Below are 27,743 nucleotides of genomic sequence, written 5' to 3'. Positions count from 1 at the left end.
GCTGTGTTTGTCTTTTTTTTATTTTGTCTGATTAAAAAAGGGAACCATATCTGCATTCTAGTGTTGTACTTAACCATGAACATAGCTTTTCATAAGTATTATATGAACAGTTGAGTGTGTTTTTCCTGCACAGAATACTCCAGATTCTAGATCAAATAAGATAGAAACTGTTTCTTCGCATCCCGATCACAAGTCTCCCTGAATAAATTTGCAGCATTTTCCAAAAATTACCTCCGTCCTCTTTTGGCGCCGAACTGTAGCTGACCCTGACCTCTGACCTTTGACCTTGGGCATTTCTCATATGCTTCCCCCATCCAAATTTTCCCACCCAGTCTCGGGTCCAAACTGACAATCTTCTGATCATAAGCTCTATTAAGCCGCGGCCTCCCCAAAATAGGCCAATGGTAATTAATTGGCCTCCATTCTCTAATTCTCATCATCAGAAAATGTCACACCAGGTATGAAGGTGAGTATTGTGATTGTAGGATGAAAACCCTGTATCTCCAAAATGTCAGCTTTTCAGGAACTCATTAAAACAGCCTTGTTTTTAGCTTGACCACAATGCATTTTTGCGGAGGGTCCAGAAGGGTTTTAAAGGGTTTCAAAAGAATAGAAGTGGTAGAATTTCTCAACCCACAGAGGAAAACATAATCCTTCAATTGAAGTTAAAACATGAATATCACCAACACTGGCGTTACAAGGTTTTCACCTGACAGCGACAACAAACAACAATGACATTCAGTTGAACTGATACAGGAGACAGTGCAGTTAAACTAATCAATGTAATCAGTCAATCAATGTTGACTGTTCATTCATGATTGTGTAATCCATCATGTTGAGTGTTGTTGGTGGTGCATTTCCCTGTTCTTCCACTAGATGGCGCCCTACCACTGCAAGTCCCGAGGGTTATAAAACTGAATCAGATGGAGTTCATTAGTTCCAAATATATATATTTTTAATTTGTAGATTTTTTGAGAATTAGAAATTCAGCACATTCTGATTTACAGCAGCACATGTAACAGCTTATACCAAAATAATATAAAACTGTAATGAAAGCAATGTCAACACTAGTCATAGGAGAATATATGAATTGAAGTATTTGATTATGTCTTACTATGGGAGACGATTTAACAATTTTACATGTGTTTGTTTTTTTTTACACTGTGGCAAAAATTATGATTGGTGTGAATTCAGTGCAAATAAATGTTTTGAACAAAGCCAAAAAATCCTCTAAATAAATCATTTGGGATCACACACATAGAGGACAACTGCATTAGTCCAACTAGGAAATGACCCTTTGACACCCTCAGTGTTCTCTGGTCTGGTGTATCACACCCTTTGGATTATCAGTCATGCTTAAATAGCGAGGGATCAAGGCTTAAAGTTTGCTTGCACATAGTTTTGCACACAGTATGTCATGGGCAACTGATTCAAGGTAGAGACACAAAGATAAAGATAAACAAAGGTTTAAAGTTAAAGACGAGTGAAACTCTTGCCAGAGGAAACTTTACACAAACATCACCAAACAAGGTCAGTTTTGTCTTATTCCAGCTTTACCTTTAAAGATGGATGACCTCAGGTGAGCTGCAGTGTTTGCATAGATAGACTTGAAGAACAAATATTGACTGAGAAATATAAACTTAAATAAAAGTAACTTCATTTCTTGGTTGACAAAACAAGAACACATACACATACACACACACAGACATTTGTGTCGGTATGTATGTATCTATGTACAGTATGCATTTATGCTATTTATGATGTATACCTTTTGTATATTTGTGTTTGTGCATGTGTGTGTATGTGTGTGTGTGTGTGTGTGTGAGATGGAGGTGGAAAGTGAGCACAGCCTCATTAACTCCTTGTGAATCAGTCCTTCCCGCATTGGCCGTGAGCCCCTGCTCCCATTGGCTGGCCCGGTGAGAGAGAGAGAGAGAGAGAGAGGAGGGGGGGGGAGGGGGGGGGGTTATTGGCAAGATAAAAGGAGCAAATGTCTCTCGTCCTGCTTACACACACACACACACAAACACACTCACCACCCGCCTGTCCGTCTATCCGTTTGTCTGTGGAGACTGAAGGAAAGGAGAGGATCCACCGCCCCAACACCACCGCTGCTGCAGCTCTCACCTCAATATGTGAGTGTATATACACACACACACACACACACACACGCACACACGCACACGCGCACACACGTAAGGACTGGGGCACCGCTTCTCAATAGGAGAAAGAGACAGAGAGAGAGAGAGAGAGGGGGGTGGAACACTTGTTGAATGATAAGGCAGCGGTGTAGAGCAAGGGGCAATGTTCATTTCACTTGTATAGAGACCTGTAGGAATGACCATGCCATGTTTTGCTGAGCTTTGTACTATAATCTACGCTTGCAGGTTTATTCCCTAATGCACAGCATGCTCCTGCTTTGCAGCACAGGAAATATCCTTAAACCTCTCACACTCATAAATGTGTTTCCACGTACAAGCATTACTGTAGCTATTCTCTATGTGTGCAGATATATGTCAGAGTTCAAGGCAATCTTGATGAGATCTTGTCTTACAAGGTTTATGAAATGACCCTTTGGCACTCTCTGTTATGAGGGAATGAGTTTATAACAAGGGTCTATATAAACTAGACTATAAATGTGTGTTAGATGTGGAAACACCTTTCGGTACTTTGATCAGATTGGTTTACATTTGGCTTATACTGTTTCATACATTTGTGGAAATTTTATAACCATGACAAGGAGCGTGGATGAAGCTTAGTGTATGTGTGTGTGCGTGTGTGTGTGTGTGTCTTAATTGCTTTGAATTTGACCACTGCAGTAAAGTCCAGACTCTGTTGTGAACCTATTTCAGCCCGTGTCCCTCTACTCTAAGATGAAGTTAAGAGGCTCTAATGGTATTTTCTGCCAGGCAATCAAATAGAGCACACAAACAGACACGGGCACACACACACACACACACACACACACACACACACAAACACACTGGATTAGAGCACATTGCATGGGATTAAGCCATAGTGTTTGTACTTTGAGAAACAGAGGCAGAACAACACCTCTCCATGTTAAGCACAGGAAATTTTGAAGCCGGAACCTTTAAGTAATTTACTTAACATCAGTTTATTATTCATTTAGTAAATTGACAGCCAGTGTTAGTGTGTGTGTGTGTGTGTGTGTGTGTTATTGGCTGATTGTGTATTGGTTCTTCCTTGTGTGTGTATGGATTCTTCCATGCATGCATATTATGCATCTGCATGTTTATGGATGCACTAGTCCATAAATATGTGTTTGGACACACAGGCGTGTTAATGCTGAGTGATGTTTTTTTTTATTTAATTAATTAAACCAAGGGGGATAACATATTTGTAAAAAAAAAAATCACATGAAGAAGCCATATCCAACCAATGAAAATACTCAAAATGAATGCTCTATCATGAGCCAATTCATATCTATTTGTACTTTGAATAGATTGATATGAGAGTGAGTTCATCCCCACACCCTGCTGTGTGACTTCCAGCGGTAACATGGATGTAGCGGAGTTCCGGCGCAGGGGGAAGGAGATGGTGGACTATGTGGCCGACTACATGGAGACCATAGAGCAGCGGCAGGTCTACCCGGATGTGGAGCCGGGCTATCTTCGCCACCTGATCCCCACCGAGGCCCCGCTGGAGCCAGAGACCTATGAGGACGTTATAAAAGACGTAGAGAGGGTCATCATGCCCGGGGTGAGTTCACTCACTCATTAATTTATTTGATTATTATTTGAATCAATATACAGTAGAACATCTCTGAAAACTGCAATAATTCATGAGTTTTTGGAATTATAAGGTTCTATCTGGGTAGAATGCAGTTCTGATATTGATAGATATTGGTGGATGGATAGTGAGCATCAAAGATATGATGTACCATCTGGCAAAAGTTTCTATCTTTCTGAATATTTAACCTCACAAGATTCTTAAAAAAAAAAGAACACCACACAAGCATAAAAAACATTCAAAGATAACTCAATTTTGATTTACAACAAGTCAGATAGAATGGTATATAACCATATAAAACCTTCCAAGCTCGCAAATTGTTCCAGCTACAGTAAAGAGATTGTCCGTTGTCAGTTGTGTGAAAATATTCTGATGATGCCAGGGATTTGCACAAAGGCTGTACACGTTGTACTAGTGTTGAAGTATTCGTTCAGATGTCTTGTGTCTTGCTGCTCTGGCTAACTATGTGGTTAGTTAATCTCCTATGGCATCTGGAAATTCTTCCAAATGTCATCTGCTGGGTCTCACTTTCAGTGTACAATGTCCCTGATGTAGTAATCATGAACTGAAGTTTAGATAATGTAATTATTAACCCGGTCACAACAATCTGGGATGAGACAGAATTATAGCAGTTGTTTCAATGTAATCCCTCACTAATCTTAATACTAATACAAATTTAGAGTTTTAGTGTGATGTTAATGAATTCTCATTCTCTTCATGCATATCATCATTTATTCCATCTCACCTCAGCACTGCTAAGCTGACACATACAGATAGAATTGTCATGTTATCAATGGTAAGCTTAGGGTAGATTAAGGAATGGAAGGAAAAGTTCAGAATTTTTATAAGCCTGTCAATACGATGTGATACGATACGATACAATACGATAGAACTATCCTTCACCAAGTCTCTTACGACGACATTCAAAATGCAAGCCAAGTCATTTGGAAATTAAATGATTTCTCTCAACATTGCATGAAATCCATTCCACTTATTTCCATGGCATTACAATTGTTTGAACACTGAGTAATAGTGCTTGAGAATTTGAAAGGAGAGCAATGGTTTCCAGTGACTTACATTATAATTACTTACAAATGTTAATAAATGGCTAGTGTGAAAACTTGAAGGGAACTTGATTGGTGATTAACAGGAGAGGCTTTGCAAAATCCTGGACCTTTCCTAAGATGAAGTGGGTGCGGCTCTTTTTCTCACCTCTAACACACTATTATCTTTTCCATCTCATTCTGGGGCTTTAAAAAATCATTTTTTCCCTCTCCAACACCTCTGCTTCATTAGTAGAGTGGGAGTAGAGAGCGGTAGCTGTGGCTGGTCATAATTGATGACTCACACTGGGAAAACCATGTAAGGGATGAATGCAGGGACAACAGCAACAGGCAGCTGCTGGCTCCCAGCCACATGCATCCTCACAAACACATACAGACAAGCAGATGTAATGAGATTTGACTAGGAAATGCAGTCAGTCACACAGTGTGGCAGACAGATTTGCTAAGCAGCCGCACCAAATGCAATAATGTTTCCTCAGGGAATACAATCACTTGCAAGTCATAGGAATATAATTTGTACATAGTAGAAGTCTGTCTTCCGGTGCCATTTCTCACAACAACTGTAAAGCAGCTTCCGGCTGCAAACCACCAATCAAACATTTTATACCCCCATCCAGCTTTTCAGCAATGCCTTGTTACACCTGATGACAAATTACTATAATATCCTATAATATTCCTATAGGCACATAGTGTGTCTAATACTCAATAGTGAGTTTACAGTGACCTTACTGTATTTATGGTATTTTTTTATTTGCCTATGGTATCACTATAATAATGCTATAATATTTATATGACAGCTTATAGTTTTGCTGTGACACTTATATAGTATCCTGCCAAAATGTATCATACTATAGCTCTTTTTCATAAGGGTATTGCACTAGAAGAGCTAACAAATGGTACGGTCAGGGTACACTGTCAGACAAAAGGTGCACCTGGGGCTGCACCTTTGTTTCTGACAATGTATACGTATATATATGTAAGTTGATGTCTTCAAACTCACACATTTAAAAAGACCTCTATAGTCTTCAAATAAAAAAAATACAAGAGAAAAAGGAGACTTTATGAAAGGAAAAATCCACCCCACAATAACATTTAAACAGCTGTTAGTGATATACCTTGCATTTCTGGGTCCATTTTGTTGTTTGGTGATATATTTATCTTATTTCCGCAGATAACTGGCCAAATGTACAGCATGTGACATTGAGTCCAGATATTTCCAGCACAGCTACAATTGAGTTTGATAGTGTAATTTTTTCCACTATCTACAACATCAACAGTAAACAAGCATCAAAGAGCATCAAAGATTCATCATTTTGCATCAATGTCATAGAGTGAGTCATAGAGCGAGAAATCCATTTAGAAGAGGAACAGATATTTCTCTCCTGCTCTTATGATGCTATTGCTGTCGCTGCTGAAAGGCATTCTGGGAAACGTAGTAGATCCCTAATGAAAGTAGAAGCAGACGAGGCAGGTTGAGGGAAAGTGGGTACTCCTAAAAAGTAGATTACAACACTTTCATCACTAAATAACTCCTGGAGTGCATCGAACATCACAGATTGATGATATATAACTGTATAAGAGAACAATATAGCTACATTTGCATGCTTTGTGTGTTTGCAGATCACTCACTGGCACAGCCCCTACTTCTATGCCTACTTTCCAGCAGCTACCTCTTTCCCCGCCATGTTGGCTGACATGCTGTGCGGAGCCATTGGCTGTATTGGATTCTCCTGGGTAACTCACCACTTCTCCTTTTCTTTGTCTCTGTCTGAGTCTGTATTTGAAGTTGAAACAGTTCATACATAAATAGTTAACAGGTTGTTGTATTTTTGTTGTAATTGTGTTTCATGGTGTGTATGTAGGCAGCCAGCCCAGCCTGTACAGAGCTGGAGACAGTGATGTTAGATTGGCTGGGGAAGATGCTCCAGCTACCAGACGATTTTCTTGCTGGGACTCATGGCCACGGAGGAGGTGTCATCCAGGTTAGTGTGTGTGTGTGTGTTTGTGTGTATACATGTGTGTATTTGTATACTTGTGAGGACCAGCTTGACTTCTGGACGTCATAAGCGATCACTTTTTTGGGAAAGTGAGGACATTAAGCTGGCCCTTTACCAAGGAATCCTGGATTATATACAGTAGGTTAAGGGTGTGTTTGTGCATGTGGGTGTGCCTGTGTGTGTGTGTGTGTGTGTGTGTATGTGCGTGTGTGTGCGTGTGTGTGACTTATGGTTAATTGAGGTTAGTACATCTTGTTCATGAAATACATGTTGTACATGCTTGGATCCTTCTTGATTCCTTCTTTCATCCCTTTTGGCTGACTGTAGTTGAAGTTAACATGACATTACAAGGCGCAAGAACTTATTTCCAGGTTTTGTCACAATTGATTATAAGCAGTCCTTCTATGTATGTATGTAAAACGTTATAAGCTATGTTTGCTACCATTACTGGATTCTCCATAGAAGGCAGCTGATCAATTAGGAGGCCAGAAAGCTGAGATCACATTCAAATAAATTACCAATTTATAAATATCATGAATAATGGCAATGGTTGTGTTTTAAACAATGAATTTTCTATGTATGCAAATGCTTCCTGTCAGAATACGTAGAGAGAGGGAAACAGGTACTTGTACCTAGTCAGTAAAGTGAAGTGAAGTTGGTTTAATAACGTGATAATAATGTGATTTAAATGTGAACACAGTGGTGCTTTGATGGCTGCCAGTCTTTCCCACGTAAAAACCATAAATGGATCAAGCCACTTTTGTTTTAACCTATTAAATTATGAAGTTATTATTCACTGGACAGAACCTAAATGAACCTAAATGACCCCACTATGTTACCTTTGGGAAACTGTTGCTTGCTCCAGTACTTATTTTAACACTCTATCGGCCACCTAGGCAACTACCATTTTTTTTCTCCCAGAATTCTCTGAATTGGCATCATTTATTATCACCAGATATGATAGAATAATTTTGAATGGTGATCTAAACATTCACATAAATAATATGTCTGATTCGAAGGCTATGGAATTCATCAACCTACTGGACAGTTTAGAACTAACTCAACATGTCACTGAGGCTACACACCAACATGGTAACACACTCGACCTGGTTGTGACGAAAGGGTTAATGATTGACAATGTATCAGTGTCTAATGTCTCTGTTTCCGACCACTACTGTGTATTCTTTGATGCTCATTTGATTGTAACCAGGAACATGAAAGAAATTGTTGCTCAAAAGCGGTTCCCAACAGCAGAACTTGAGTTCTCAGAGCTTGTAAGAGAACTGGGCTCATGTCATCTAAACTGCTCAGTACATGAAATGGTTGATCTGAGTAATACACTAAACAAAGTGGCCCCACTCAAGGTCAAAAAGAGGTTAAGTGGCAAAATATCACCATGGATAAATAACTCTGTCCGTGAGCTCAAGAGAACATGTAGAGCAGCAGAAAGGAAGTGGAGAAAATCTGGACTTGAGGTCCATCGCATTATAAAGAATCCTTAACTGCATATAACAATGCTGTACGTGCTGCAAGAAAAGCCCATTTCTCAAAGATCATTACAGAGAGCGGGAGTGATCCTAGAATACTGTTTTCCACCATTGCTGAATCCTGCCCCTGTCTCTGACATTTTAAGCCAAGCCTCTGATGCAAAATGTGAGGAATTTGCTAACTTTTTTAAAAACAAAATCACAACTATCAGGGCTAGTATCGCTTCAGGTGCTGGTAATTTCAATAACCAACCTTGTAAAAGTCAAACATCCATGAGGGCATTTTCTAGTATTTCTGTTGCAGAACTTAAGAAGTAAATCTTCCACCTGCTCTCTTGACCCTGTCCCCACTACATTTTTTAAGAGGGTTTTCAATAGTGTTTCAAACTCTGCTCTGAAAATCATTAATACATCACTTGAGACTGGGGTTTTTCCTGATGCCTTTAAAACCACTGTTATGAAACCTCTGTTGAAGAAATTGAACATTTGTACTGTGGGGTCCTAAGAAACTACAGGCCCATATCAAACCTTCCTTTTTTAAGTAAGGTACTTGAAAAAGTGGTTTCTAACCAAATTAACAACTTTTGCAGTGTTGTCACCTTGGCAGTGTTCATGGTGGAACCAGGATATTGTACCTGGTTTGATTTAAGTCAAGCATGATAGAGCATACATAATACAAGCGTGTAGAGCATGTATTTCCAGAACAAGATGTGAGCTTTATTAATGTCAAGTCAAGTGAAGCGTCTGAGCAACTATACTCAAACAGATTATGTACATACATAGCCGCCCATTACAAGCACAGTCCTTTAACTGTTGGCCCTGTGTGTGTGTGTGTGTTGGACAGCAGCGCTCCCAGGGATCTGGAGGTATGAACAGTGAAGTAAATGATGACGTTTTCAACACAATCAATCGTCATGATGGCAAAAACTAGGAAAATAAGGCCCAGGCTGAAAATAACCAGAATTATCATTTTCTGTAGGTTGTTTCATTACCATAATTTGTCCATAGCACTTGCCCGTTTGACTTTCAAAACAACAAAAATGTTCATACGGAAGCTTGATTGACTGCCTCTGAATCAATATTCACCAGCAATTTGTCTACTATTGATTTGTCCTATCTTTCTCTCGCTGGTTCACAACAGCTGAAAAATGGCAGGAAATTGCCTTTTAATATGTCAGCCATAGACAGGCATGAGGATGATGGCACTGGAATTGTTTCGTGTCACAAAGGGCTAAGCATTAGTTTAGTGTTCCATTAACACAAACACAGCAGCAGCAGAGTGTGTATGTGTGTGTGTATGTGTGTGTGTGTGTGTGTGTGTGTTGGTGGGCTGGTGAGTGGTGGAGCATGAGAGTGCACCCTGATGACAGATCATTTCATGCCTCTTCTATTGTGACCACCTGAGTGCGAGGGTGTGTTTGTGTCTGTGTGTGTGTGTGTGTGTGCTCATCTGCGTATCATGGTGTTTTTGTTTCTGTCTTGCCACTGCTCTTTTTAAGTGCAGCTCACTATGGCAACCAATAGGCCTCCTCGCGCTGCAGCGAGGCTAATGAGCGTTGTGACAGTGCTTTGCCAGCCTATCATTATGGACCTTACACCTACACAGAGGAGAGGCGAGATGGTTTTAAAACTCCCCTCCGCTGACCTTAAGGGTTTTCATTTTTCACCTCTATGTGAGTCATTAGACCTCAGTGACAGAAAAGGACACTGCTCTCATGATTAAAATGGAGACTCATGAATGGCAAATAGCAAATGAGTGACTAATTGACTAATAAAGCGAAGCGAGGATAAAAGTGTGTGATCATTTTATGGTTGTTCTTACATTAATGCATTAATGCAAACCAGCTCAGTGAGGCATTTCTGATTAACAGTCTCTCTTTTACGTGCATGCATCATCTTTAATAGTGAATTAGTGCAGCACTATCTATCTCTAAGAGCGATTTTTCTAATAAGGAGAAAGGACAGGAGGTTAACTTGGGTAAAGCTGAAAGCGTCAGTTCTGCTGTTGTTGTTGGTTTAAATTATATTTCTTTTTAATTTGGTCCGGTGCCTTTGAGCCACTGCCTTGATACCAATCGGACTGTTTCGGAGGATGGGTTGATTGATTTACCAGTGCCTCTGATCCCCCGCAGCTCAGAAGTCAGGCTTGATTTTACTCCACCTCAGCATGTGTTTTGACACAAACGGATTCAGCCTATATTAGCCTGCTCGTCTGCTGAGTAATTTGAGTTTATTGACTGAATGATTTGAGCGTTTGATTGACTTGCCGGCGGTAACGCCCCCAGATGCCTCAGATGCCATGCTTACTTTATAAAGCTGCCTCAGAAGATTCCCACTGTGTCAGGCTGGGCTGTATGATGAGTCACGATGCCCTCTGAACATAATGGATTTCTTCTCTAATGAAGGTGTGGAGGTGCTGAGTCTTGATTGAGACCAAGGAGGGCAAATCTTGTTTGCAAATCTAAATGATACTCAGTGATACTGTTGAATAAAAGTTGATGGAGTCAGAGGTGCTGTAATTATTTTTTTTATTTTTTTTTTATATGAAGCTACTGCATTCACAGTGCCGGCCTCAGTGCTAAATTCTGATTCTTTTGCTCAGATGTGATGGATTGGTGGGAAAAAAATCAGAATTGGGAGCGGCAGACATCCATCCTGATGTTGACAGTCTGTTTTGCTTAAGTGTCTCTCTACTTATAGTTTCCATCCTTGTCGGTCTTCATCTGTTAGTGACATGACTGGTTTCCAGCTCAGCGTCTGCTTTTAAAGAACTCTGATGTTGTGACCAGCTCCATCCTAAAAGGGCCTACCTACAGAGTGATTCTTGTCATAGACCTCCTCAGTGATGTCATAATCTTGGGTGTGAGCCTTGCCCTTCCATATCTAAAGTAATTTCTCTATGGGGAAAATGAATGGGGTTTTCACATAATCGTCCCTGTCACAGTCTGATTTTTAAACTTGGATGTTTTCACCAACATACATTTATGTCTCTAATGGCACTGGATCCATTGAATTGTGTAACTGTTTTCGAGTGTGTGTGTGTGTGTGTGTGTGCGCGCCCAGAATTATAGAGCATTGGTCGCACAGTGCAGCAGCACTGATTGGCCGGATGTTGTGGCGTTCTGGCTCCTCCCCCTGTCCCGCCCTCTTCTTTTCGGGGTTTGGGGGACAGGGGAGGGTGAGTGTGAGGGGTCTGCGCAGGGGCTGGGAGGAGGGATGGGTGAGGTAGAGCAGTGGGCTGGTGGAGATCACTGAGTAAAAGGCATCACTTCCGGACTTGACCGTGGCCAGGAGGACGGCATCTACAGGCTGGATCTGAGGCAGATGAGGAAACAGCCATTCTGCTTTCTTTACATAGCTATTCATGCACAGAGCTGTGATATGATAAGAAAATAGTTATTTCAAACTGCTGTTGTGTCCAGTCACGACAAGTCACGGTGCTATCAAAGAAAACCATGCAGAGAGAGTATTCTGAGTCTATTTTTGACATAAGATCAAGCAACAAACTGTGCTGAATTTAGTTCACAGATGATTGGACTCAGAAGTCAGTTCAAGTATTGTACACAGCTGTTCATTTTTCTTCATCGCAGCAAACATCTGTAAAAACTCAGGTCTGTGATTTCAAAGCCGTTTCTCCCTCACCCTCTCTCTCTCTCTCTCTCTCTCTCTCTCACACACACACACACACACACACACACACACACTTTCAATGTCTCTCTTTCTCTCTCTGTCTCTGTTTCTCCCTCATTCTCTGGTAGAAGTTTGATATTTTGAGTTCTCTTTCGAAGAGTTTATCTCAAATTTACAAAGATGTTTTGCCAGCTACCTAAACCCAAACAAGGTGCCCCTCAAAATTACTTGATTTATTGCAGAGCAAATTGGTTGTGTCAAGCTATAATTACTGCAATATCATGTTTATAATAAAGGGGAAGTGAAAGAACCATGAATAGTGGTGATACCATTAGTTTTTCTATCTACTTTAAGTAGGTTAATGTGATTAAAATGATGCATATTGTTGATATTCCACATACTATATTCACAAGCTCCTACAAGAGCACTTATTATATACTTATACTTATATACTTATATGTAATTTTGCGTCAAGAGAAAGACCAAATAGGGGGTTGAGTCGAAATTAAGATGGAGGAAAGCTGAGTGTATATCAATCAATAGGTGGGCTTTCAGACAGGATCAAAGGGAATCTGCAACAGCACAACAAGCTGACTCAATGTGTGTGTGTGTGTGTGTGTTTAACATTTTTTGTGTGTGTTTGCATGCATGAATAGAACAGACACACCATAGACAAGGGACAAAGGCCTGTTGAGCAAGAAAAATATTAATGAATGTGAATAGAATGTCCTATTTACAGTGTAGCTGTCAATGAAGACATCTCAGTAAGAAAGGTCTATATGAAACATTTGACAACACCATTAAAATCTGTTTTGCCAATGCCATTATATAAACAAAATTCTGTCATAAAAACACCCTATTCTTTCAGAAAGTATTTATTTTGTATTTTACATTATACCACATAAAAATCAGATTTCTTCTCTCTCCATTGTGTTTTTTCCCCAAATGAATAAAATCCCACAAACTGGTAACAAACTCCCTCCTCTCTCTTAGAGCACAGCCAGTGAAGCGACCCTGATGTCCTTGCTGGCTGCTCGCTGTAAAGCAGTCCGGCTGGTCCAGGCCTCCGACCCACAATCCTCAGAGGCCGACATCATGTCCAAACTGGTGGCCTACACCTCTGACCAAGTAAGTGCAAAAAGGGTATAATCTTGGACACCCATAACTTACTGTAAGTCATGCATCTATAGTAGAGGCAAGGCCAGAACTCCCTCTTATTCCTCTTATTCTGCCCAAAGATTCTCCATTAAAGCAGCTTAATCTGGAGTTTCTATGTCAAGACATGTCTGTTGGGAGCGATCCTCATCCAGTCTTTCTGTCTTAAAAGGAGTAGCTTTCTTCTACACTATGCTAAGCTGATACAAGGACAAAAAACATCTCTTCACTAATACTATTTTTCAATTATTAGCAAACAAAAAATGACATCCAAGTGTCAAAATGCTTTGGGTTAACCCTGCCTAGGTCTGAACTTTCCACTGTAATAAACAAGACCTAGAGATTTTATGAGTGTACATGTAGGTACATTAGGTTATAGGGTAGCCAGTGCCATAGTACAAGTCAGCCTGCATCTAGACCTACAGTACATTAGTCCTGCAAAATTTCCCTCTTGCTCAAGAAAAGTCCACCTGTCCTTGGATCATTAAAGGTTGCCTCAGTAATGGTGAAAGAGCTCCTCAGTGATAGAGAGAGACAGCGGGTCAGTCAGGCAGCAGCTAGCTCTGATCAGGTTTAATACCAGGCTGGCTCTATGATTGGGTTAGGGAGCCGCCTGAGGGCCACACAGACCTTTACAGGGAGAGCGGTTAGTTTTCTACTGCCAGTTCAAGAACAATGTTCATTCTTCCATTTTCCTTGATGTTGGGACCATTTGCGCTTTATTTGCATACCTAAATGACACATCTCTTTTTGTGTAGTAATCAAATATTTTAATTTGTTGTTATATAATATAATATATCACTTGAGTTCTCTGGTTGTTATTCTGCGTATGATACAGCCTCATCCCAAAATTTCAATGTATATTCACTGCAATTATGTGAGAAAACAATCCATAAAGACACAGTAACCATCCAGATCTTTGGGTCCTATCTGGCTTAGCCATTAGCCTACCGTTGCCCCACTCCCAAATGTTTTGCCCCCTGCCCTCCTCAGGCTCATTCCTCGGTGGAGCGGGCCGGTCTGATAGGAGGAGTGAGGATGAAGAAGGTTCCTACGGATGACAGCTACGCCATCAAAGGAGCGACGCTGAAGAAGATGCTGGAGGAGGACAAGGCGGCCGGACTCATCCCTTTCTATGTAGGGAAACACACAAACATTTGCACTTAGACACAGGGGAAGATGCAGGTACATACACACGCACATAGGCGGAAGAGGTAACATTGATTCATCATTGACTGATGGTAGACCTATCTGGAGCGGCCTACATTGCCTTTACATTGATTTTTTTCTGTATTGAAATTTGAAGGTTCCCTCTCTTGTTGTTCATACACACAAGATGAAACTAATGCTTAAGCCCAAAATGTAATTTCTGTGAATTTCTGCATCAATCACTTGGAATATTTCCAGTGCACAGACATAAACATGATGATGTCAACAGGAATACTGACAGCTATATCAGGATGCCCCAGGCTGATCAATTATCTGTTTTTTCACAGTGTTAACACTTACAGTTACAAATGATATAATAATACAACTTATAATTTGATAAAAGTGGTTGTCATTTGCACAGTGAGTCCAAAGTGCAACACGCTGACACTATTAAAGTCCCCTAGAGTAAATGTTTGGTTTCAAAGCCAACAGCCCGTTTACTCTATAAGCAGTGCCAATGACGAGGCAAATTTTACATTATATGACTGTCAATCAACTATGATTGTCTTACATTTGGTATTACTCTCTCCACATATACTGTATGTCAATCACATATAGTATCTGTGTCAATGTAACTGCCCGTAGGAGCCAGTATGTTGTCTGTTGTTCCTTTGGATCAGTATGTACAGTACATGCTGTGTATTTCTTTGGAACGGCCTATAGGAGCCAGTATACAGTATATTGCTGTGTAAGCCAGTGTGTTTACCAGTCAGGTTAAAGACATTGCAGACCTGGTTTTCACAAGAACATTTCTCCCCCATCAGGGATTGAACCAATACTCACACTGTGACGTAGTGATGGATAAACCAGCTGCTTATCCTGCTGAGCTACTTCAGAGTTTGGATGGTCTTGTCTTCATCATCTCATTTCTACAAGGGTTCACGTTACTGACAACAATAACATGAAAACACTTGAGAGGGACAGGAGTCAAACCAAATCTGCTTATCTCACTGAGCTATATAGCCAAAGACTTCTTCCATCTCATTCATCAGCTTATACTTGTTGCTGTTACATGATGTGAACATGAAAAGACTTGAGGCTTGAACCAGCATCCTGGTGCACCATATCCACTTGTTTATTTCAATGAGCTACACAGTTCACAGCTGCATTCACCATTGAATGCTGCTTTGCATAGGCAGATCAATGATTGCATTTGAATTGATGATTTTTGTGTTCTGTTTTCAATGTTGTATCAACATTAATTCAGGCTGCAAAACTGATGTTGAATCAGTGCTATATTTCAGCGTTGAATCAATGTTTGTTGCGTTGATGCATTAACACTGATTCTAGGTTGATATAACGCTTGTTTGCTGTCTGGGTCATTATTGCACATGCACACCTTACAACCACACAACCACTTAGAGAGCCACTCGCTGAGGCACTCACAGTGACACACCTTCCCTGGTGACGCTGTGGACACCCTGAGGCCTTTGTTGAATGATAACATTGTTTGTGCCAAACCCAGTGTGTGTGTATCTGGTTAAGGCCAATAATCCCTGTCTCATCTGGACCTATGGATCACTATCAGTGAATAATGGCCACAACAATAGTCAAGGGGCTTGCAATGGTCAAGCAGCTCTGAATCATCTACATTTGTCGGAAGTGATACCTATGTCTGTGTTCATATGAGAAAGTGATATCCGTGCTTGTGTGAAAGGCTGTATGTCAGCTGCTATGAACATGAATTAGTATTTTCATTTCCACATACAGTATAAACGTACATTTCATTTCCATAGTAAATACAATGTGGGTGCACTGGCAATTTGACTTTCAATCCTTTCTGGAACAGATTTGATTCTTTAGTGACTGTAAACAGGCAAAGCTAGATTTCATGTGGTGTTATAATCAAATGAGATCTTTGAGTCTTTGTTATTTCAGTTGTTTGATAGGTTTTTTTTTTTTTAGAAGAAATGTCACAGGAGTGTTTAGTGATTTGTTTGTTTGTGTCTTTCAGCTCTGTGCGACGCTTGGTACCACTCCGTCATGTGCTTTTGATCACATCACTGAGCTGGGGCCCATGTGTGAGTCAACTGTCACAGCAGTGCAACACATACTTGATACATGATACACAACATGGGAAAACACTACAATAAAAAATGAATCATAAATTGTACATCAATGTTTTCCTTTTGAAAGAAGGACAACAGATGAATTTATGCATGTGTATCATTGCGTACATGCTACTTTTATACTCCAGGCCATTCACAGTCAGTAAATCTGGATTGACAAAATATGCTTGCTCTGAGAATTTTTTTTTTTTTTTACAGATGCTCATAACCTGTATGGTCCTTGTCTGTTCCAGGTAATGCAGAGAAAATCTGGATGCACATTGATGCGGCGTACGCTGGGAGTGCGTTTATCTGTCCTGAATTCAGACCTTTGCTGAACGGCATTGAGGTGTGTAAAAGCATTCAATCATTAATTCTTTTTTTTATGTAGTGATGAACACTTTTTTCAGATATCCTGAAATTAGCGAATAACAATGTTTCAGCTTCCCGGCCAAATTTTCAAGATCAAGGTGTTCCTTGAATACTACTAATGAGAAAAATGACATTGTAGGATTTTGACCGTGTCCGTCGAAATGTGTTTAGGAGAGATTTATTTGGGTGTAAGTGTGGCCAAAAACTATTTCTGTTCAATTGCTTGTTAAAATCCCAACTCTCAACTCACCCAATCTATGAAAGGAAAGACAAAACACATAGGAAGATTATATCCCGCTGCTTCATTTCTGTTTGATAATGGCGTAGCGTTAATGTCAAGAGGGAAGCGTGCCAGAGTGAGTAATAGGCCGAACAATCGGCAGGAGACGGGGGAGCATCAGTCCGCTTTTGAGGCTGCCGAGGCAGCTGCAGCTCCCCCAGCTGAAGGCTGTGCAGAGACGCAGAGATAAGGACAGAGTAATTTCCTGAGGCGGCGGTAGACCTTTAGATAGGACCGTGCTGCTCCTCCTCGCCAGAGAAATATCACTGTTTATTAGACACACAAGTTCAAACAATGTTGGGGGGGAGCAAAGGTCTTGACTATAAAGTCTTCTTTCATCTTTTCTCTGATTGACAGTTAGCTCTAACAGTGGCTGTTCACAATCTCATATGCAGTTACATTTAGTGGTGTATATGTAACTGTAAAGTATCACATGGGGCCAATGAAGAAACAGTGACATGTTGAAGGGAACAAGTTTTTTGGATTGGAGCGCGGCCCTGCTGGAGGGTTGGTTGCTAGGATATGAGTGATGGGCAAGCAGGCAACAGGCCCTCTTTGAATCAGTCAGCATGGCAACTGTCAGCCAGGAGTCTGTCTCACATTGTCTCCCAGTGCCACTGCCGTTTTATTGCGCTTGTGGAGGCAGATGGAGAAAAAGGATATTAGAAAAGAGATAACAGACAAAAAGATTGGAACAGATTAGAAAAGGTTTGAACAAACCATCCAAGCAAAGGGTTGTTTCCAGTGTTCCGTGCCTGCTGTCGGCTAGATGTTGCTTATTTTGCATTTCAAATAAATTGTGCCTGCTTGTGAATGAGGTGTATTGTGGTGTGATCTCTTTCCAACCTGCTGGACGCTAAGCCACTACTTTATCTTAGTTATTTTACGTGTTAGGGTAAGAACCTAGTGCATTCTCCTTCTTGTTATTTCATCATTCATTAACAACTGATGTTTCCTTTCCTTTTATTCCTTTTGAAGTTTGCGGACTCCTTCAACTTAAACCCACACAAATGGCTTCTAGTCAACTTTGACTGCTCTACAATGTGGTAAGCTGTTCAACCATCACATAACACACCTCAGATGATGATTTTTAATATGCAACATCTGTATTTTGTTGTTCAGTTGTCTTACCACAGCGGTGACTGAGGGTCCCATAAAGTGACCCTGGTGAAAGGTCACATATATTCTCATCCAAGCTAGTTACAGTAACGTTTGTCATAACAAAACTGACATACATCCGTCTACACCTGCATCATTTATACAGCGAAAATAGAACTACGCCTTCCATCTGCCCCGTCTGTCAGCAGCAAACAAAATGAGACGTGCGCCGCACACTTCCTATAAATAGAAACGGAGCGGAGTTGGAACCTGGAAACAAGGGGAGGGGAAAGGTTTCTTACCGCTGCCAGTGATGTCGAGGCCACTTTCCATTACCTCTGTGACTCAGTCTGTCATGACCAGTTTTGAGTTTCAATAACATTTCTAATATAATACAAGTACTGTCCTTTAAATAACTTTCTTTTTTCTTGTCAGGACAGCTACATGACCATAAATAGTCACTTGTTTCAGGGTCACAAAAGGCTAGGAATTATGCTGAATAGCTATCAAAAAGACAAAACAACAGATATCAAGCTAATGCTAGCACTCGATAATACTCTGTGAGTCTTTGTCTCCTTTGTGCAGCCAATTTTGAAAATGCTAAAGAGTTGCAGTGCATCTCTCTGCACTACAAATACACTAAACTCTCAGAAAACTGCCTGAGAAAATACATACTTTTGTCACACCAGATTTAGAGTTTAGAGCCGGTTAGAATGTTAGTGGTTTAAGAAAAGTAGATTTTCACTCTCATATTTAATGCTGAAACCATGAATTTAAACATGGTGTCTGCCTTTCCCTCCATTTCTACCTGACCCAGCTAACTTGCCATAATGGTATAAGTTCATGAGATGTTACCCACCTTTTTAGGCTTCCTTTAACATTTCTGCTTTTTATGCTACAGCACAGTCTCAGCCTGGTTGAGGGGAAGGTATTGTAAGTAATGCAAATTCTGAAGGAAAAGAGGATTAAGGCCACAGAACCTCTTGACCCTGTGATGACTGCATTTCCTTATTTCATGCTCAGTGAATGTTGCTGTTGTTGTTGGAGAGACTCCTAGAACTAACCTTGATTATAACTGGTCAATCTACCATTATGTGAACCCTCACAGAACAGAATGGCACACACTGAAATATTCCAGTCATGCCTCCCAACACATTGTCTTGGCATCTTTTGACGCCCTGTAATGTACCCTTTTTATATTTTGAGACAGAAACTATTGTTTCCCTGCTTGTCAACAGGGTAAAGAAGAGATCAGACATTATTGGAGCCTTCAAGATGGATCCCCTCTACCTTACACACGAAAACCAAGAGTCAGGTAGAGTCATTTTTAAAAGATTACCTTTTTGCTGGACCTGTGAGAGAGAGAGAGAGAGAGAGAGAGAGAGAGAGAGAGAGAGAGAGAGAGAGAGAGAGTGTGTGTGTCTTTGTGCCAGCTTAGTTATCTCACAATCTTATCCTACCTGAAGTTAAGCTGACTGGCTGACTGACAAGCAGTGTTTGTGACCTAATTTAATTAATACTCACCATTAGTATTATGCATTGTACTCTATGGGTAGGCAGGTGCGTGTGTGTGCATGTTTGCTTGTACTTTAATTGTCCAAGTCATGAGTAAACTCTTCCATTTGAACAGTGTCACTTGGCCTTCACTATTGTAAATGACTGAACATGTCTATGTGGTATAACCTTGTTCACTGACTTGGGCCTGTGACTGTGACAGAAAACACTAAATAATAAATAAGTTAATGTGTGTGTGTCCATTAGTCACAGAAAAACCAAATTCCTTAATTTTATCCCAGAAAAAATCCTTACTCTGTACCTTAAAAGCCTTGAGTGAAATTTTGGTAGTTTTTAAAGGAGAAATGTACATGGTCTTAGATATATTAAGAGGAAAAACTACTGAATTTCCACCTTTTTTTTTCTTATTATTTCTCTTAATGTGATATCATAATTTATTCTTACTTTATCGCTTAATTTGTGTTGATGGATTGAAGTGACTTTTAACATTGAATCGGTATATTTTTAAGAAATATGAATGAGTAAAACTACCGAATGTCTAATTAAGCCCTTACTTCGAGACCTTTAGATCCATTCATCATCCTTTAATTTTACTTTAAGGGGTAAAACTACTGTATTTGCCCCTGATCAAACTATTACTTTTCACCATCTGTGTGTGTCCACTACTGTGTGCCTGCTCCCAGCCTGCAGATGCACTGAGAGCTGCACCATAATTTGCCTGACAGACAGGCAGACAGAGAGAAAGACACACGGCTGCCTCCCACCACTCTGAGGCGTCTTACAAAAGCCCTTGCTCATACAATCTGGGCTGTCCAATCTAATTAGTGGTTATTAGCAACAGCTAGCATGGGCTTCAGCAAGCTATCTGTAGCCGCTGAGATCTCACATGACAATGGCCTGTGTGTGGAGTGACAGTGCTGTGATCAGTGAGGTGTTTAGCACATGGCTTCTCTTGTTGGAGGATCTTTACACTACACAGAAACAGCTGGCCTGTCACAGGCACTGGATCAAAATGAGGAGTATGATGGTTTGGCTGGGGATGTGATGTGTGGGATTGCAGATTGTCTACACTTAGATAGAATAGTCAATAGAATACATAAACTGTATGCAACTGTTAATGTAATAACTTCCCGGTAGTGTAATAAGCCATTAATGTGATGACAATTTAAAGCTAATAGTGTAATAATCCTGTAAATGTAATATATTTGCCATTACTTTCCACTGTTCAAAAATGTAATAACTGACTTGATGATGTAGTAACAGTCAAAGGTCAATGCATAACTGTCATCCATTCAAGAATTTGGTTATTAACTAAGATGCTATTTAAAAAAAAAAGATGAATATGTATCCACTTTGATTACATAATCAGTTATTGCAATTTCCTGTTAATGTAATAAAACCCAATAACATAATAACTATGATTCCTGTTTTTTTTTTTTCACAGGACTGGTTACAGATTATAGGGTAAGATGAATTATTATTCATTTAGTTTCTCTGGCTTCTCACAATTTATGAGGAACTGAATAAACCAATCGACATAAAAGACACTGAGGTTGAAGCCATATTCTTCTCTTCTCTTCTCTTCTCTTCTCTTCTCTTCTCTTCTCTTCTCTTCTCTTCTCTTCTCTCTCCATCCTCCTCTTATCCTCTGTCCCGCAGCACTGGCAGATTCCTCTGGGCAGAAGGTTCCGCTCACTGAAGATGTGGTTCGTCTTCCGTATGTACGGACTCAAAGGCCTGCAGGCTCATATCCGCAAGGTAGGCTAACCAGCTGAATGATGTTCAACTGTTTTGTCTCTTTGTCTCTGACTCTGTCCACTCTCACCACTGCCTGTGGGTGTGGGAAGGAGAATCTCAGTGAGTCTCACCAGCTACAGGTTGCTGATTCAAATTCTGGTTAAAATTGGTGTTTTATTGGATTACGCCGATTTAGAAACATATTCTGATGTAACATTTTTGAGTAATCTGATGAGTAATCTGTAGTCTGACTGCTATTTATAATTGGGGTTAGGGGTTAGAGCTTCAACAAACTTGCTTGCTTCCCGTTTCGTTCACGTTTCCTCTGCCTCCATTGCCTCTACCTTCCTTCACCTTCTTTTCCTCTCTCTCTCTTCCATCCCTACTCACTTCAGCCACTCCTCGCAATCAGATACGCCTGCTCTTTATTTCTTCTTTATGGTAAAAGTCACCCTCCTCCTCTTACCCATCACCCCTCCCGATCCTCCTTACCTTCAATCCTTCCCCTTTTCACCCCTCCCTCCCCCCACATCAGCATATCCTGTCAGTCATAAGCGCAGTCTGTCTCTTCTGTTTATAGCAACCGTTTCTCTTATTTACTCCCCCTCCTGACCCTTTCCCATCCCTGCTCATCCCTCTTCCCATTGCCTCTTCTTTTTCTTCCTCTTGCTGGCTCACTCCTGTCTGTCCTCCTCATCTTCCATCTTTCCTCCCTCCAGTCTCCTCTGTCAATCAGATGAGCCTGTTTTGTGTTCACTCTGTTTATTTGAAATGAAGCAGCAGCAGCAGCAGCAGCATTCATCCCTGCGGCCATAACCCACGTCACACGACTGTACATCCATCTGCTAGACTGGATTAGAACAGGGAAAATAAAAATATGAGACGGACTTGGAAGATTTTTTGCTGAAATTACCATCTGGCAGCAGCCTCCCGTGAAAATTCAAAAAGACTCGCAACACTGTGGCAGCTCCCAATATTTTGCTTACTTTATTCAACGTTTCGAGCCCTCATGGGCTCTTCGTCAGGTAGGTTTTTGCAATGAATCAGACAGGTTCAGGTGTTCCTCATTAACAGAATGGATATAGGTCCCACCCATAAGTGTGGTCATAGGAAAACCAATGAAATCTCTATAAAGAAAGAAAAAATGTAAAAAAAAAAAAAAAAGCAGCCTCCCGTGAACCAGGAAGTTGTAAAAGTGAAGCATTTTGATGACAGAGGCATGATCTTTGTAAGATATGAGACTTTCTTTATCAGACAGCATACAGTAAGAGGCAAAGCGGACACTGAGGTCATTATATTAGCTCATTAAACACCTCTGAGTGATGGTGAACTATTGGCTGGGAATGAGGAATCAAAGTGGTGGTCAGCCAGTTGTTGGCCAATTAGGCCAGTGTTTGGCTTCATTAGGAAGGAATTGGCAAGAAAACGGGAGTTGAACATGTTGGACTCTCTCTCTCTCTCTCTCTCTCTCTCTCTCTCTCTCTACTTCTTTGATTACAGTCTACCTCGCTCCTATAAATGTGATTACATGCAGTGAAGCACATGTTTAGAGTCTCACCATGCATCCAATGTCTCACTGAGCTCTTTGATGATAAGTAGATGAATTATACTGTAGGATTATGTTTGATCCCATAATGCCATTTGGACCACAAAGACATTGTCTGTGAACAGATTTTTGAAAATGACTATTTCATGGTTATTGAGTGCAGATTTTGAACTCGTCTATGGCTGGATGTATTTCAGAAAGGGGCTGAATGAATCACACCTTGTAATGATGCAACGCTGCCATCTAGTGAAAATATGAGAAATTACAGCTTTGATCGTGGTTGCTTGCATTTGACATCAGATCAACTTACTCTCACATATGTAGAGGTTATCATTTTGAAAAGGGCATTTTTGCCAATGAATCTTCTGTGGGAACAAAAACAAAAGTACTGAAGATCTGTGGTTCTGTATTGTGACAAATGATGTTAGATGAGATGAAATAGCAAATGTTTTTAAGGTAATGCAACAAGCAATTACAAGAAAAGAGCACATTGAGAGCAGTGCAAATGTGTATTGTCTACATGTATATCACATACTGCATACTAATACATACATCATATCACATTCTGTTTTGTTTACAGCAAGTGGGCCTAGCCAAAGAGTTTGAGAGTCTGGTGAGAGCAGACAAGAGGTTTGAGATCTGTGCTGAGGTCATCATGGGACTGGTCTGCTTCAGACTGAAGGTAACACCGTCCAACATTATATCACTGTTGTGTGAAAACTCTGTCAATCCAGAGCTAGTGACTTTTAAGTTTGCATTTGAATTGAAGAGCCACATGGTCTTTTAAAAGCTGAGCAGGTTTCCTTACCCTAGTGCAGTGGTTCTCAATCCTGGAGTTACATTACATTCACCTGGTGTAATCAGGGACTTAATGACACCTGGGACACCAGGTGAATGTAATCAACTACTAGGTAGAGGAGAAAACCAGCAGGTCTCTGGCTCCTGAGAGCCATTGCCCTAGTACCTATTCATAGTATTGTGTTACATCATCACACGGCCATCTTGGTAGGAAAATAACAGGTGATTGTAATAAATTAACAGGTGATTACAATCAAATGACAAACACAGCCAATGAGCTGTGTGTATTGTAAAGCGCCATACTGGTAGGAAATGCATGTGACATTATGGGAATACTATGAATTGAACTCATGTAGTACCCATTGTATAGACCAGTGGTTCTCAATTCTGGTCCTCAGGACAGAGTAGCCTGCTGCCGGTTTTCTATCCTACCAGCTAGCTAGTTAATTGCAGTTAATTGCATCCACCTGGCATCCCAGGTGTAAATCAGTCCCTGAGTAGATGGCTACAATGAAAACCAGCTGGACTCAGGGTCTTGAGGAGCAGGATTGAGAACCACATACAGACAGGTCACAGCTGGAGCGCACGCACAGACTTGGGGCAGGAGATTCAATTACCAAAGCAACAATACAATCAAATTTTCTTTCATTTTTTTTTTTTATTTGTTTTTCATTGGCAGGAAGGCTAAGGTCTGTGTTTTACTGGCCAAAAAATTCTGACTGCAGTGCTTTAGGAGGCAACACACCCCAGATTTTCTGCACTGTACTGTACTTGCATCCACTCCAACCGCCTTACAAATGGCCAATATGTACTAAATAAACCAAACTGGACTGTCACCGATGAGTCATTAAGCGACCAGTTAGGTTGGCAGATTGGCCACAGTGTAATATGATATATGAGAATAAGTGCAGTTTGTCCTCTTCCCTTATTTTCATCTAGGCAAGTGTCATTACGTGGTTATCCAACAATAATCAGCTCACTGCTAAACACACAAGGATGCAATGCTGATCAAATTTCATGTTTCCAAATATGACTGGCGTCCATGGCAGTTAGCTAATGTTACCATAAAGTGAAACATGGCTAGTAGTTTAGCCAAGCTCAGAAAGTGTCAAATCAGTAAGCATGCTAGCTCGACAGCTGTGAAACTAAACATCTGTAGCTCTATCTTTGTAAGCAAAATGTCAGTCAGTTAGTCAAAACAGTCACAGCCAAGATAAGGCAGTTGCTAAGGTAAGGCAGTAAGGCATGTTTTTAACATTAATTTTAAGCTACTAATGTTACTGTATTGTCGTCTGTCAGCTAGCACGGCTAACATAAAGAGTCGTAAAACTTGCTAAATGTAACTTTACAGTATCTTGGCAAAGATGAAGGTAAAACAATAACACCAATTAAGTGTCAGGAACATAATTCAATGCACTTACATTATACTGCTTGCTGGGAAAATGATGACAAATTACAACAAAGTGAAATATAGTTTTAGCTTCTCATAGGCAGAGACACTGAATACACACATTTTCTGCCCCAGGGTTGAGTGTGCACCTCCTAACAAACTATATAAACTGTCTATACTTTCAAAATTGTATGGGTGTCATGCATGGGTGTAAATGACTTTAGCTCATTCTATCATACCATACACCTATTTGACAATTTATACCAAAAAAATGACAAAGATTTTATGTTATTGTATTTTTAGATCAAAGTCTCATTACTTTTACTTCTTGGAAAACGGAAAATCTTTAGCCTTGTCTTCAACATGTGCCAGGAGATTTTTTTCACAGATTTTTGAACAATCCTGCCCCTCTGTCCCTCTCATCAAATAAAACTGCCTTTCTCTCCCTAACTGATTCCTCTCTCCATCCATTTCTTCCTCCCTCCCTCCCTTCCATTCATCCTTCCTCCTCTCTCCATCCATTTCTTCCTCCCTCCCTCCCTTCCATTCATCCTTCCTCCGCTCCTTCCATCCCTCCTCCCTTCCATTCACCCTTCCTCCTCTCCTCCCTCGCGCCTTCCATCCCTCCTCCCAGGGCTCCAACGAGCTGAACGAGGCCCTGCTGAAGAAGATCAACCACGGCCGGCGGATCCACCTGGTGCCTTGCCAGCTGTCCGGCCGCTTCGTCCTGCGCTTTGCCGTGTGCGCGCGCACTACCGAGTCGCATCACATCCAGGAGGCGTGGCGGCACATCACACAGCTGACCTTCGAGCTTCTGCAGGAGCCTGCTCACTGACCCGCGGGGGGCAGGGAGAGAGAGTCGCCTCTGTGAGGGCAAGAGCGCCCACTCTGATGCCTAAATGAGGACCAAAGTTAGGAGAGGGAGTATGAGTTTAATGTTGCAGGTATGAAATGTCATAAAGGGAGTGAAAAATGAGTTCACATGCCACTTTCCAGACAGGATTTTTTTTCTATCTGCAGCCAAAGGGCAACTAAAACACCAACCCAAATCTGTGTAAAGCCTGACATCTACTGGTAAAAAGCATGCTACTGAAATTGCCATCTGTTATTGGCTGATCTTTGGTGCCAGGTGATGTCACCACCTTTTGTACTCTATAGAAGGTGACACCACCTGGCACCAAAGATCAGCCAATAGCAGATGATTTATACAGATTTGGGTGGGAGGTTTAGTTGCTCTTTAATTCAGATGGGGATGCAAATGAATGCAAGTGAGACCCAAACTGGCATAAAAGCAAAGGATGCAAGTTCTAAATGTCCCATTTTCTATCTGCAACTGAGCTATATTTTCTCTCCATGAACTCAGCTCTCACATTGTACTAATGATTATGACGTCATTGTCTTCACCATACTGCACTCCTGCCCTTGTGCACTTCACTGTATGGTATACGCGGCATCTGTGTCTTGTGTGTATCAAAGTTTGTGTGGGGTGAATTCTCTGTTTCTGTGAGGTTTTTTTTCAGTGAATGTACTGCACTTTGCATGTGAATGGATTTTAATTCATGGCTTTTATTCGAGTCCATTTATGTGGGTAAGCATACAGAAATAGCTTTAATATGTGCTTGTTGGACCATTTTGTTTGAGTGAGGGATTAGAAATGAATACGATTATGAAAGGGTGAGGCAGATTCATTTATCATATTATATCTGGTTTGGTTGGGTTTCATAGAGGGTTTGAGGGTAAAATATTATAATGCTGTTTCCTGTGTGATATTGTGGAAATGATGTCATCATGGTGTCTATGTGTGTGTGTGTGTGTGTGTTGACACATTCTTGTGAACACAATAACTCAAGAACAATACATGATAGTAACTTCAGGAGCTTACACCACAGGTTCCCCCTACAAAGTAAATGATCTGATCAGATTTTGCTGCATAAATTAAAATATTAATAAGGAAAAACAGATTTTCTTGAAACTACTGTAACTCCTTAATGCTTTAAGATACAGAGTTTATATTAATGTCACACATGTGTTATATGAAGATACATTTGTTGACATAGAAACATTTGCTAATTAATTAATTAGCAATTATTAATTAGCTTAATGATGTCATCGGCATAACTGGTTATGTTTAATATATCATGGCAGGACTTAAGGCAGCGCAAGTGCCTCTTGTTCTTATTTCTTTACAAAGTTTCTATCAAAATAATTTGTTCTTTTTTTTATCCATATTCATTCATACAGTGTCTTATTATTTTTAGTTTTGGGGAAATTTTGAACATTTCATCTCACCACATATAATCTTGTGTTTCCCAGTTCAGACAGTAATGAAAAGATCAGACGTAGGGTTTAAAAATCCAATTTGGGTAAATTATGTATTGACATGCTCTTTTACACACATAGATTTTCTTCTGACTACATGTGGCACAGATCTTTTCATTGTAGTGATTATAGGCATTTTCCAGGGTTAGAATGTTGCCTTGCCAACAAGAGTCCTGTCAGACAAAGGCACAAAACTGTTGAACTACAGTCTTACTTAGAAGAAATCCCCTCACATCTGTCTGTCATCACATATGCATAGCATTTAACACAGATTCTCCTGATGAAACAGTGCACACCAGACTGGCCTCCTGCCTGAGATACTGTATGTAATTCAGCGGTGTAACA

At 40.6% G+C, this 27,743-nt stretch overlaps 1 protein-coding gene across 4 annotated transcripts; it reads left to right on the top strand.

The window, feature by feature from the left end:
• Positions 1-3,522: 3,522 nt before the first annotated feature.
• ddc (dopa decarboxylase) lies at positions 3,523-27,106 on the top strand. 4 transcript variants are annotated; one of them, XM_071925474.2, is made up of 13 exons: positions 3,523-3,723; positions 6,438-6,551; positions 6,680-6,799; positions 12,925-13,059; positions 14,080-14,223; positions 16,250-16,316; positions 16,598-16,692; positions 17,974-18,041; positions 19,332-19,408; positions 21,053-21,072; positions 21,268-21,366; positions 23,472-23,573; positions 25,714-27,106. In XM_071925474.2, the coding sequence occupies exons 1-13, from the start codon at positions 3,523-3,525 to the stop codon at positions 25,912-25,914; spliced, it is 1,443 nt and encodes a 480-aa protein (XP_071781575.2). In that variant the 3' UTR covers positions 25,915-27,106. The 4 variants fall into 4 exon arrangements, with proteins under 4 accessions (XP_071781575.2, XP_071781576.2, XP_071781578.2 ...); XM_071925475.2 differs by lacking the exon at positions 6,438-6,551; XM_071925477.2 differs by lacking the exon at positions 14,080-14,223.
• The last annotated feature ends 637 nt before the right edge of the window (positions 27,107-27,743 follow it).

Source organism: Centroberyx gerrardi, chromosome 12, assembly GCF_048128805.1.
Source record: "Centroberyx gerrardi isolate f3 chromosome 12, fCenGer3.hap1.cur.20231027, whole genome shotgun sequence".
Lineage (NCBI taxonomy): Eukaryota > Metazoa > Chordata > Actinopteri > Beryciformes > Berycidae > Centroberyx > Centroberyx gerrardi.
The sequence above is the reverse complement of the archived record's forward strand: the minus strand, read 5'-3'. Positions and strand labels throughout refer to the sequence as shown.